Source organism: Nannospalax galili, unplaced genomic scaffold (genome assembly GCF_000622305.1).
Source record: "Nannospalax galili isolate Female #2095 unplaced genomic scaffold, S.galili_v1.0 scaffold1243, whole genome shotgun sequence".
In the NCBI taxonomy this organism is placed as follows: domain Eukaryota; kingdom Metazoa; phylum Chordata; class Mammalia; order Rodentia; family Spalacidae; genus Nannospalax; species Nannospalax galili.
The window spans coordinates 19,949-32,484 of NW_008349193.1; the positions used below are offsets into that span (position 1 = coordinate 19,949).

At 46.8% G+C, this 12,536-nt stretch overlaps 1 protein-coding gene across 1 annotated transcript in view; it reads right to left on the minus strand.

Annotated features, from left to right (window-relative positions):
* LOC103744705 overlaps positions 1-12,536 on the minus strand; it is a 76,294-nt gene that overhangs the window by 13,320 nt on the left and 50,438 nt on the right. Inside the window, exons 7-8 of the mRNA XM_029570127.1 lie at positions 11,846-12,092; positions 11,389-11,534 (exon numbers count right to left, since the gene is read on the minus strand). Coding sequence (XP_029425987.1) covers positions 11,389-11,534; positions 11,846-12,092 — 393 coding nt within the window. The remainder of the gene's footprint in view (positions 1-11,388; positions 11,535-11,845; positions 12,093-12,536) is intronic.

The window sequence follows — 12,536 nt, forward strand, 5'->3', positions numbered from 1 at the left end:
TTTGTGCTGGAGATGGAACCCAGGGCCTTGTGCATGCTAGACAAGTGCTCACTACTGAGTCATACCCTAGTCCTCACTGGGGGATTCCAGCCAGGAGCTTTATCAATAACCCATGTCCACAACTATTCGCTGAGGGATTCTAAGCAGGGGCTTATCAACAAGCCACATCCCCAGCCCCTAACTGGGGGATTCTAGGCTGTCACTCTACCCATGAGCCATGCACCCAGCACCTCACTGGGGGATTCTAGGCTGTCACTCTACCCCTGAGCCACACCCCCAGTCCCTCACTAGAATATTCTAGGCAGGAGTTTTACCAATGAGCCACATCCCCAGCTACTCATTTGGGAGGATTCTAGGCAGGGGCTTTACCTCTGAACTACACCCTCAGCCCCTCACTGGAGGATTCTCTAGCTATGCCCCATCCTTGAGTTAAGAACTTCTGATTTAGTTTGGTTCTTTTTTTACATATGAGGAAAGGCATGCAAATGCATGAATCCTTGCTCAGGGGCAAGGTGACCAGTGACAACACCAGAGTTACTCCAATATGGCAATTTAATTAGAACTGGATTAAGAGGTGGCTCCACCCTTATTAGCTATGGAATTTAACAAGAATGTAGTTTCTTTGTGCCTCACTTTCCTCATCCGTGAACTGGGATAATATCAGTGATGTGGGAGCTAGCTCTCTGTAGGCAGTGAGGGAAATGGTCCTATGGTAAAAGCTGCAAATTGCTCACATATGTTGCAGTAAGATTAGAAACTGAGGTTAAAAGGAAGATTAGGGGTTAAAACAGAAGAGTCTGGAGCAAGGAGGAAGAAGGAGAGAGCTTGTAGCTGGTATGAGATAACCAAACTGACCAAAAGAGGAGGGAAGGGGGCTGGAGAGCCAGCTTAGTGGTTAAGAGCATTGGCTGCTCTTGCAGAGGACCTGGGTTCGGTTCCCGGCACCCACATGGCAGCTACCAACTGTTTGTAACTTCAGTTGTAGGGGATCTGACACCCTCTTCTGGCCTCCATGGACACCAGGCATGCATGTGATATGTTTACGTACATGCAGGCAGAACACTCATACACATTTAAAAAAGAGAGAAGGGACAGGATTCTGGGTCAGTAGTGACAGGCTGACTGTTCCCCCAACCCCATAAAGGCCTTGAGAGACATAAGTAAGGTACTGATGTCCTTTCATATATCCTTGCTTCTTTCTCTCTTTCTTCTTCTTATTTTTATTTTATGTGTATGATTGTCTTGCCTGCATGTATGTAAGTACACCCATGTCTTGCATTACCCACAGAGAACAGAAGAGGGCATCAAATCCCTTGGAACTGGAATTACAGACTATTGTTAGTCACCATATGGGTGCTGGGGTTCAAACCCAGATCTTCTGTAAGAATCGTCAGTGTTCTTAACAACTGAGCCATCTCTCCAGCCCATCATAAGTATATTTCTTTAAGAGTTGAAGGAATTATACTTCCCAGACATTAGGCTTAGGTCCATATAAAAAGTTATTTAGACAATTAGTTCTCATTGATGATTCTGTTCCTAACCAGAAAGTGCTTCTCAGATGTAAGACTTCAAATTTTCATCTGAAATACTGTAGTGGTCACATGTAGCTACGGAAGACAACCTGCTCTTATTCAAAAATGATGCATAAATTTATTTTCTCCCCCTATCCCAAAGCCTTTGAGAGGGAACTGACACTGATTCTAACCACTCCAACAGTTATCAAAATTCCTGAAAGCAAATTCTGAATCCATCACTCTTGAGTCCAGCCTTGGAAGACAAAAGAAAAATGAGGAGGAACCCAATAACGGGGTGCTTTTTGAAGCCCTTGTCAAGAAATTCCAATGGACTCTCATATGAACATTTGAAAATTGCCCTGTTCTTTTTTCTAGTTCCCCGTCTAGAACTTGTAATGCTAATTACTCTTGTCTTTGCTTCTCCTTAACATCTCCTATTCACCAGTCAAGAACTTTCTTTTTACTCTACAGATAAGAGTTATTCAATTTGGGAGTCTTTTTGATACATCCACTGAAGGGCTATCCCAATTGCCTAACCCTGCATCCCTGTTCACCATGGAAGAAGCCAGAGTGGTCTGCATCCTGATTTCCTATCCACAAGTTGGGCAACCTATTCAGAGGATGGTGTGATAAGAATAGGAGGTAGGAATTGGCTAGGCAGTTAGAGTAAAAAGACCCCATATAAAAGTAGCCATTTTCTTGGCTAAAAATCACGATGTCCTTGGGCCTCTTAGCAACATACTCCATTCCAAATGTCAAAAGTATTGAAAGTATTTGGGAGCTTTTATCTAATGCTTAAAAGATTTTAGGGATACCCCTTCAGAGGGGGTAATGTTAGAATAGCAAAAAGCACCATTAAAAAAATAAAAAGAAAAAGTATATGAAATTGTCAAAAAAAAGTGATGGGCAGATATGGGATGGCTGGAGGGGAGGGAGTGAGCATGGATTTTCTCAAAACACCATATATGCATGTATGAAATTCTTGATAAATTATTGTCAAAAAAGAAAAGAGTATTTCCATACACTTATTTCTTTGTTATGTCAGAGAGAGTGAACACTTATCTTCCAATAATAATACTTTCAGCTGATCTTAATGAATGCATTTTGAAAAACTTTTAAGTAAAGGACAGATAAAAGATAGTTGGTATTTCATGTTCAATAACATAAGTAGACAGAAAAAACAGAGACCAGGATATTTGATATTTAAACTGAAATGATAGAAAATATCCTGGGAACAGCTTTCCTCTTTGTTTTAGATAAATTACTCGCCAGGATTCTGGGAACTTGATCATATGAACTTGCAGCAACAGTGACAGCATGCACAAGACCTGTGTAGATTCATCAGAGAAAAACCCAGCATAGAACTAGGGAAATATCAGTAGGCCTCAACCTTAGGAGAGGAACTATTGGAATTTGATTACCACTGGGTAAAGTAGAGTTGATTTTCAACAGTTTCTTCTGTCAGCTCACAAACATGAACATCTGAAGATACTTTCACAACATTAACTCCTTCTCAATGGGCCTGGCTAGGATAAACACAGAGACACTCATAGCTGGGAACAGGGAAGACACCAGCAGGGGCCAGGTGCCCACCAGAGGAGTGTTTGTAGATTTAAACCTGGGCCTTTGAGCATGTTAGGGAAGTATCCCAAAATGATCTTCCCCAGCCCTCATAAATATAAATGTTGAAGAACGAACATTTAAATGCAAGCCAACTCAGGATCCATAATAAAATTCAGTGACTGTAAGTCAAATTCACTGCTGGGAGGTCCATGTGGCATCCAATCCCCTCCTCCCATGGTCCTTGGGACAACCTGAGGAAAAAATTCACCAAACCCTGTTTGAAGAATTTTAATGAGTTTGTTGGCTTCCTAACTGAGCTTGGTGTGGGTTTACTTACAGACAAGTGGGTGACCCCCATTCATGTCTGTGTTTGAAAGTCCACACCCAGACATAAATCCAGTGGTTCCAGACAGTTTACAAAATGGTGAAGGATCAGCCTTGTGGTTTTCCCAGCTGTTATACCCTTAGCCCCTCCCCTGCAAGTGGCTATCGTCAACTGATTGGCTGAAAAAGGGAAGGGGAGCCACTTCTTTGCAGAGCATGGGAAGGAGGTGGGTCCATGTCTTGTCATCAAAGGGTCAGAGGAACAGACTCTGGGTCACACTCTCCACCCCTTCCTCTGGCTCTCACAAAACTTTCAGCCCGCCTCTTTGCAAATATCTGTGAGCCTCAGAGGGGGTGGGGTTACCTTTCTCCCATTGTAGTAGGGCACTGAACTCTTCAAGTCTCTGCATCAGCTGCTTGTCATGGGCTAATGGCTTGATTTAGTGACATTCCACCTACTATTAAAACATAAATAGCAAGAAGCAAGAACATGTAATCTTTAACTGCAATAAAAGCTCATGGGCATAAACACAAATGCTTGGATGGTATTTTAGTAGGCGCATCACATCCATCTAGCAATACAATTGCAGTGGCTTCTCCATTCTGGACTATAACCTCTCCTGCCACAGGGGGTTGGCCTTGTCTACAATACCAGATGTGTGTTCCATCCCTAGGAGTGTGCATTAGGTCTCTCATAGTTTGTTCTTCACTGCTGTGACAAAATACTCTGACCACGACCAAGTTGGGGAGGAAAAGGTTTTTTAGCTTACATATCCTGGGTCACAGTTCATCCAGGAGCCCAAGGTAGGAACTCAGGGCAGGAACCTGGAGGCAGGAGCTGGAGCACAGGCCATGGAGGAATGCTGCTTACTGGCTTGCTCCCCTGGCCCCTGCTCAGCCTGCTGGTGGCACCACCCACAGTGAGCTGGGCCCTCCCACATCACTCAACAATTAAGAAGATGCCCCATGGACATGGCCACAGGCCAGTCCAATGAAGGCAATTGCCCAATTGAGTCTCCCTCAACCCAGGTGTGGCAAGTTGAAGCTAAAGCTATCCAGCACAGGTCCAATTGATAATTAGCTTGTTGTACATACACTAGATGAGCCACTATTGCACCAGCAGGAACATCTTGATTCACATGTTGATAGTACAGCACACAGGGTCCTTCATTGAACAGGATAATGGGCGACAATGCTCCCACAGCCATCTGCATAGCACCTTCTGGCACTATGAAAGCCACCCATCCAGTGGCGTTGAACAGGATAATGAGGGACAATGCTCCCACAGCCATCTGCATAGCACCTCCTGGCACTATGAAAGCCACCCATCCAGTGGCATGGAGTTTTTGGCTTAGTCTCAGCTCCGTCTTTTTTTCTCCTCCCACGCTCACAGCCTGTGACTTCAGCAATATAGCCTTACCGAATTTCCTCGTGCACAACCAACATTAGTGACAATAGCCTTGGTGAATTTGAGGACCTCTAGGGTCTCTCTCTGACCAACAGCTCATAGGAAGGCAACCTACCCCCAGTACTGTAGATTTTCTTAACGGTTGTATAGTTTTGAGTTTTAGAGGCTCTGTTTTTGTATTACCCAACCACAATAACTGTTCCTTTAGCAACCTTTTTTTTCTTTCAATTAATCCTGCTCCTGTAGGATTGTATGGATGGTGGAAATACTATTGAACCTGATTATCCTACTCCCAACCTTGCACATCTGTACCTGTGAAATGAGTGCCTCTGTTGCTATCAATTTGCCTCAGGCACCCATACATGACCTATTCATGACACTAAGTTCAGTAAGCCCCTTAATAGTAGCCTTGCTCATCGCTGTCTTGCAAGGAGAGGCCTGTGTAAGGCCTGTGTCAGTGTCCACACAAGTGAGAGCATATTTACACCCCTCAGTGACTGGCAGGGGCTCTATATAATCTACTTGCTAGTTTCTCACAGGGGAAGCTGCCTTATGCAAGTGTCCCATCATGGCATCCATCCCCTGGGGCCATAAACAGGAACACGCCTCACAGGCCTGGGCCAACCTGTTGGATGTCAGCATATTTTACTGGGTTGCTGCCTGCTTTGGCTATTCTCCATCCTGTATCTGCTCCTCTGTGGCCCAACTTGATATGGATCCAGTGAGTTGCTTCTCTGGGAACCTGATGGCAGACAGCCCTCGCCTTAGTGAGGGCGTCAACTTCCTGATTCCTGGGGGGACTCACTAGTGGCAGTGGGCAGCCACATGGTAAACTCTCAGGGGCACTAGCTCCTCCTGCATTTTATTATATATGTCCTTCCACATTTGTTGTCCCCATAGTAGCTGTCCCATCACCTGCCAGTTTTCTTTCTCCCACTGAGCCATTCATAAGGTTAAGCCCTCGAACACAGCCCAACTGTCAGTACAAATTGTAGCTGGACAAGGCTCCCTCATTATTACTATCCATACAGCTCTCAATTTAGCCCATTGACTGCCTTCTCCTCCTCCCCTTTCTAGCCATATAGTGTCAGTGTTCATCTGTATTGCCACTGCTACCCATTCTTGTCTGGCACCCCTGCTGGTGCCATCGGTATACCAGGCATCAGCCGGAATTGGGGTAGCCCCTTCTAGCATTCTGTCAGGTCTTGCTGGAGAGTCAACTACAGGAGGTGGAGGCCGAGGCTCTGTGCCTTGAAATGACACTGGTCCTAGTACTGCTTGCAGGGCATTGGTGATCAGACTTGCTGACATCACCCCTCAATGTTGCAAATATACATGCCATCTTTGCAGCATTTGGTTTGGGGCCATCTGTGACAGGGGCTTGGCTAACAAGCCCTCCACTCATCCTTTTATGGGATATGCAGTTTTTACAGTAATGGGGTTGGGGCCTGTAATGGATTCCACCTGTTGCAATGCTTTGTACACAGCCAGCAGCTGCTGTTCTAGCGCTGTGTACCGGGACTTCACCCCTTTCCATGATTGGGACGAGAACCCAATTGGGACTGTCTGTTCAGATTGTTGTTGCCACAAGCCCCACCCATAACCTTCAGGGCTCCTGGTGACTTCCAAGAGGAAGGGACACCGAGGTACTGGGGCACACAGCTGCTTAGCTTGCCCAACCAGTACCTTGGCCTGCTCAAAAGCCTCTTGAGCCTTTACATTCCAATCCCATGTAGCAACTCTCTTTATTAGATTATACAGGGGATGGGTGACCTGAGCAAGGTGAGGTATAAAAATTCGCCAATACCCTAGAAATCCCCGAAATACCTGTAACTGTTTGGCATTTATTGGTACAAGTTGTTGTAAGAGTTTTTCAACTGCTGCACTGGGTATCATGTGAGTTTTACCTGACCATAAACTCAAGAATTTTACTGCTGCACCGGGCTGTAGTACCTTGTGCGAGTTGATTCCTCATCCTTTCGAGATACTTCAGGTGCACTTGCATGCCCCCCAAATGAGCTTCCAAATCTGTAAAGCACTCAGAAGTTAGCATTATGTCATCTATATAGTGGAACCACCTTATAGAAGGAGGCAGGGTAATAAGACCAGGTCCCAGGCCACCAGCCCATGACAAATTGTGAGGCTGTGGAGGGAATCTTGGGGAAGTACTCTGAAAGTCCATTGTCATCCATTCTACATGAATGCAAATTGGTCTTGGGATTCAGCAGCTAGGGGAATACTAAAGAATGCATTATTGAGGTCCACACAGCATGGAAGGACCCCATTTCCTGCACCATCTGTTCAGTTAGCAGTGCAGTGTTGGGCACAGCTGCATGAAGGAGAGGTACCACCTTATTTAACTCCCTGTAATCTACAGTTATCCTTCAGGGGCCATCTGGCTTCCTGATAGGCCAAATGGGACTACTGAAAGGGCTCTGGGCTGGGTGGATAATCTCTATCTGTTCTAGTTCCTGGATGGTTTCTGTAATTTCGTCTTGACCCCCAGGCAGCTGGTATTTGTTTGATATTCACCACCCTCCATGGGGTGGGCAATTTGACTGGTCCCACCTTGCCCATCCCCCAAGTAATCACTTTTACTGTTCGCACTGTCAGTTGAAACTCCCATGGTAATATGTAGGGTGTGACCCAGTAGGGCATCCACCCTTAGAATGTTCTCTGGCAAAGAGGACAGCCTCATATCCCTCTCCCATTCTAATTTCTCTCTAACACCTTCAGTTTCCCTTCTGGCTAAGGCGCTGCCTGGAACAGGTTTCTTATTATCAATAGCCATGTCCAAGTGGCCTCTGCAGCTGCTTTTTGACATTTATGTCCCTGGTGTGCTACTCCCTGAGATTGCAGAATCTGTTCCAGATCTTCTGCTGTTTTCAGGGCCTCTCCATATTCATGTGGCAGCCCCCACCAGTCAAGCAGGTGTGCCACCCCATACCATCTACAGCTGCCTGGAACAGGTTTCTTATTATCAATAGCCATGTCCAAGTGGCCTCTGCAGCTGCTTTTTGACATTTATGTCCCTGGTGTGCTACTCCCTGAGATTGCAGAATCTGTTCCAGATCTTCTGCTGTTTTCAGGGCCTCTCCATATTCATGTGGCAGCCCCCACCAGTCAAGCAGGTGTGCCACCCCATACCATCTACAAGATGGCTGCCAACCTGGGATCTCTCCCATCCACCTCTACTGTTTAGAAGGCCTCACCCTAGTTACATATCTCACTGTCCACTGCGTTAACCATGCCACTGCAGCCACCCCCACCAGGCCTATGGGAATGGCCCACCAGGTTAATATTTGCTCAGCCCACACTCTCCCTTCACCCCACTTTACTTTGGTTGTTGGAATCTTTCCCCATACCAGGGACATCATCAACACCCTTCGAAAACTCATTCTCAGTTTTGTCCTATCCTTCCGGGCTATGACAATTGTAAGTCAAATTCACTACTGGGAGGTGCACATGGCATCATATCCCCTCCTCCCACAGTCCTTGTGACAACCTGAGGAAAAAATTTTCCAAATTCCGATTTGAAGAATTTTAATGAGCTTATTGGACTTGCTAACAGAGCTTGGGGTTTGGGTTTACTTACAGACAAGCGGGCACAACCCCCCATTCATGGCTGTGTTCGAAAGTCCACACCCAGACATAAATCTGGTGGTTCCAGACAGCCTTACAAAATAGCAAGGGACAGCCTTGTGGTTTTCCCAGGTTTTATACCCTTAGCCCCTCCCCTGCAAGTGGCTATCATCAACAGAATGGCTGAAAGAGGGAAGGAGTGGCTTCTTTGCAGAGCATGGGAAGGAGGTGGGTCCATGGCTTTTCATCACAGTGTCAGAGGAACATCCTCAGGGTCACAGTGACCAAAACACAGTTGAAAAAGTTTCCTAAACTTGGTGACACACTGATAAATAAAGTGTGTCTTTAACTGTGAAACTTGTTGATTCTCATATACATCTACATTCTGAAATTAGTGTCAAAATCTATGTAATTGACACCTCCACCACGAACACAGATACCATTTTCTGTGTTCGGTTTGGTTCTCACACTGAATAATTAAGACACACCTGCTTGGCAGGTTTTCACTGTGTGGTGCTGTGCTCTTGTCTTTGCCCTGCAGAGGTATGGAGACCTGCTAATCACAGGAGAAGGATCACATGTGTGCTAGATGAGAGACTCTCAAGATCTCTGCACACCACTTGGTCTGGAGCTTATAGAACTGACGGACATGATGGTTGATGATCAGGTTCATCTGAGAGGGCATCATGTTGGCCCCTACCCACCTTTGGTTCATCCTGGCAAAATCATATGAGGGTCTGACCCCCCTGATTTCAGAACTGAGGCAAGGCTGTTGGCTGAGCCTTTCTGGAGACACCATATGGGCACACGGCCATGGTATACCAACCCACAGAAGTTCCCCACTAAGCACTGGACACTTGGGTCCTGAACATTCTGTCTGTATGTCTCAGTGGGCCCCAACCATTGGCATCCTGATCTGCTTAATGATCATAGTAGGTCTAGTACTTCACTTCTCCACCCTTCCCTGATAAGAGGACCCCTCCTTTCCCTCCCCCCTAGGCACAAACCTTTCAGTTCATGACTGCTTAAACACCACTTTCCCATAATGGGAAATTTCCCACCTCATCAGAAGGTGCCACAATTACAGGCCCTCAAAGCGCTACTTCTGCAGCACAGTTTTAAGGTGAAAATGGGAGACCTTAATGGCTTTTGGGATGAAATCCTAATTTTGGCCCCCTGAATTAGACCAGAAAACATCTGGGACTCAACTATTTGGTCTCATGTTCTCTTCCTTGCAAGGAAGCATGAGGTCCATGAGGGGAGTATTCCTTCTCCTCCATTTTTTCCTATCCTTCTAGCTATAATTGCCAGTCTCAAGGGCTCTTCCATGGAGGAAGTCATCTCCCAACATAATGAGAGTTGTAAAGAGGACCCCAGACTGGCCCTACAAGCCTTGTGCCTCTCATCACTGAATGACGATTCTGATGAGGACGAGGATCAGCCTATTGATGATACAGGTCCCCCTGCCCCTCCCCCCAACTACTCCTGGGGCGAACTCTGTCCACACCATCCGGGCTAAACCCATACAGTTGCTGATTCATTTCCAAACATGGCAAAGGCCACCATCACCCCCAGCGCCCCCACCACCACCGTTCCTGTTAATGTGGGGCAGGACGTGGCTCTGAGGCCCTGGATCCCCACCCCCTTACTGATTTGGCTCTCAGCTGAAAGGCAGCACAGGAGTCTGGAGTCGACTCCCCATACTTTGAACAGGTTCTCCTGCAATGGGCAATTCATTTCCAAACGCATTATAATTGGCACTTTCTCTTAAAGGGAGTGCTCCAGTCTGTGGAGTTCCTCCAATGGAGAGCCACCTATAATGACCTGGCTGAGACACAGGCTTTCCTAAACCTCCAATTGGGGATCCCTATCACTCTGGACATGCTCCTTGGCATAGGCCCCTATATGGACCTCGTGGCTCAGGCCACAGTGGGCATTCATGCCTACTTTGAGCAGATTAAGAGCCTAGCCCTGCAGGGTCTTAAAGCCTGCCTTCCCCAGAAACCAGAAACTTTCTTCCATAATTTGGTACAAGGTCCCTCCGAGGGTTTTACAGAATTCCTTACTCGAGTCCCTGAGTCAGTGGACCAGCGCACCCCACCTGGACCCTCCAGGGATGCACTGATCAAGCAATTGGCTTGGGAAGAGGCATCCGCAGTGGCTCATAATGCCATCACTGCCCTTCATAATGAGTATCTCCATAAATGGATAGTTGCCACCAAGGATTTAAATCCCCTGGCAGCCCCCTTCGAGGCCTTGACTGCCTCCATACAAGCTTTGAAAATGAACCATAAACCCTCCCCTCTGCAACCTATTTGCTGGGGTTGCAGCCAACCTGGACACCTTCATAGATCATGGCCTGCTGCTAACAAACTCCCCTAAGACCCTGTACCCCTTGCCTCAGATATCGAAAGGGCTATCATTGGGCCAAGAACTGCATGCAGGTCGACAGTGCCTTTAAACTTCCCCTGGGGTAACCCTCAGCCCCGCAAGTAAGAGGGAGGCCTCCTCAAATACGGTGGATGCTGCCTATTCTTGACCATTTGCCATGCATGTTGGTGTTCTTGGGCAGGGTTGAATTCAAAGGGGTTGCAGACACCAGTGCAGATGCCACTTTTGTCTCTACCAATGATGCCCTCTGTATGACTCACTGGGCATTCACACCAGGCCCCAATATCAAGGGTGTCGGTGGCCTCCAAGCCACGAGGCAGGCCAGGAGGCCTGTTACGTGGGAGGACTATAATGGTAACACAGGAAAATTCCTCCCCCTGTTGGCAGATGTCCCTAACACCCTCTGGGGCAGAGATATCCTTGCTGACATGGGTTCTGTCTTGACAACTGATGATAAAGCCTGTTATGATGATGTCATTACTCATGATGCCACAGGTCTTTCGGGACACCCAAATATTTCCAGTCCAACCAATGTTCATCTTCATCCCAAAATCTAGAGGCCACTGTTCAACCTCTTATTGCTCCCATGCAGCTCAAGTGGGATACCTCGGACTCTATCTGGGTTGAGCAGTGGCCTATTCTGGAACCCAAGCTTTCCATACTCAAATCCCTTGTTCAGGAACAGCTTGACCTTGGCCACATCAAGCCCTCTATCAGCCCTCATAACTCCCCAATTTTTGTCATCAAGAAGTCTGGTAAATACAGGCTCCCCCATGACCTCCGTCAGGTCAATAAACACATGCCTAAGATGGGCTCCTTCCGAACAGATCTCCTTCATCCTGGATTATACCTAACTCCTACCAATTAGTTGCCCTGGATATCAAGGATTGCTTCTTCTCCATCCTGTTAGCAGATGAGGACAAACCCTACTTTGCCTTTACAATCTGGGAACCCAACCACTCCATCCGCACCAAAAGATATCAGTGGAAGGTTTTACCCCAGGGGATGAAAAATAGCCCCTCCATCTGCCAATTGTTCATTTCCTCTGCCACGTCAGGGATACGCTCCAAATGCATCTTCATACATTACGTGGATGATCTCTTTATTGCTCATCCCTCCAGGACAGCCCTCCTGGACCTCCTCAAACTGGTTCTTGAGGACATTAAAAGCCTTGGGCTGTCCATTGCTAAGGAAAAGATCCAAGTCCTTCCCGCCTTTTGCTTCTTGGGTTTGAAAATCTCCAATGTTCAGCCTCTTGCCCTGACTCTCCTGATACAGGATCAGTACTTTCTCAATGACCTCCAAAGACTCTGTGGTCAAATTAATTGGCTCAAACCCTTTCTCCCATTTTCCCCCACTGATCTCCATCCCCTTTTGCACCTACTTAAGACCATGGAATATCCCCCTACAAAAATCTTCTTGCCCCCCCACCAGGTAGTGGGACTGTTGCACAAAATATCTCACTCCCTCCTGTCTATGACCCTCGCGAGATATGATCCCTCACTCCTGATCCTGAACATAGTGCTTTGGACAGGAGGTTGACCCTTGGTAGTAATTTGGCAACACCAGTCTCCCCTCTTGGTCCCAAACACATAAACTCGCTACAAAAGTGGAGGTGATGCTCCTACTGGTGATAAAAATGCGCAATTACACCAATAAAATTTACAATACTGAACCCTTAAAGATAATTCTACCCCTTCCCTTGTTGGAGCTACAATCCCTCTTTAGGGATGACCCCCTCTTCCATTGCTTGA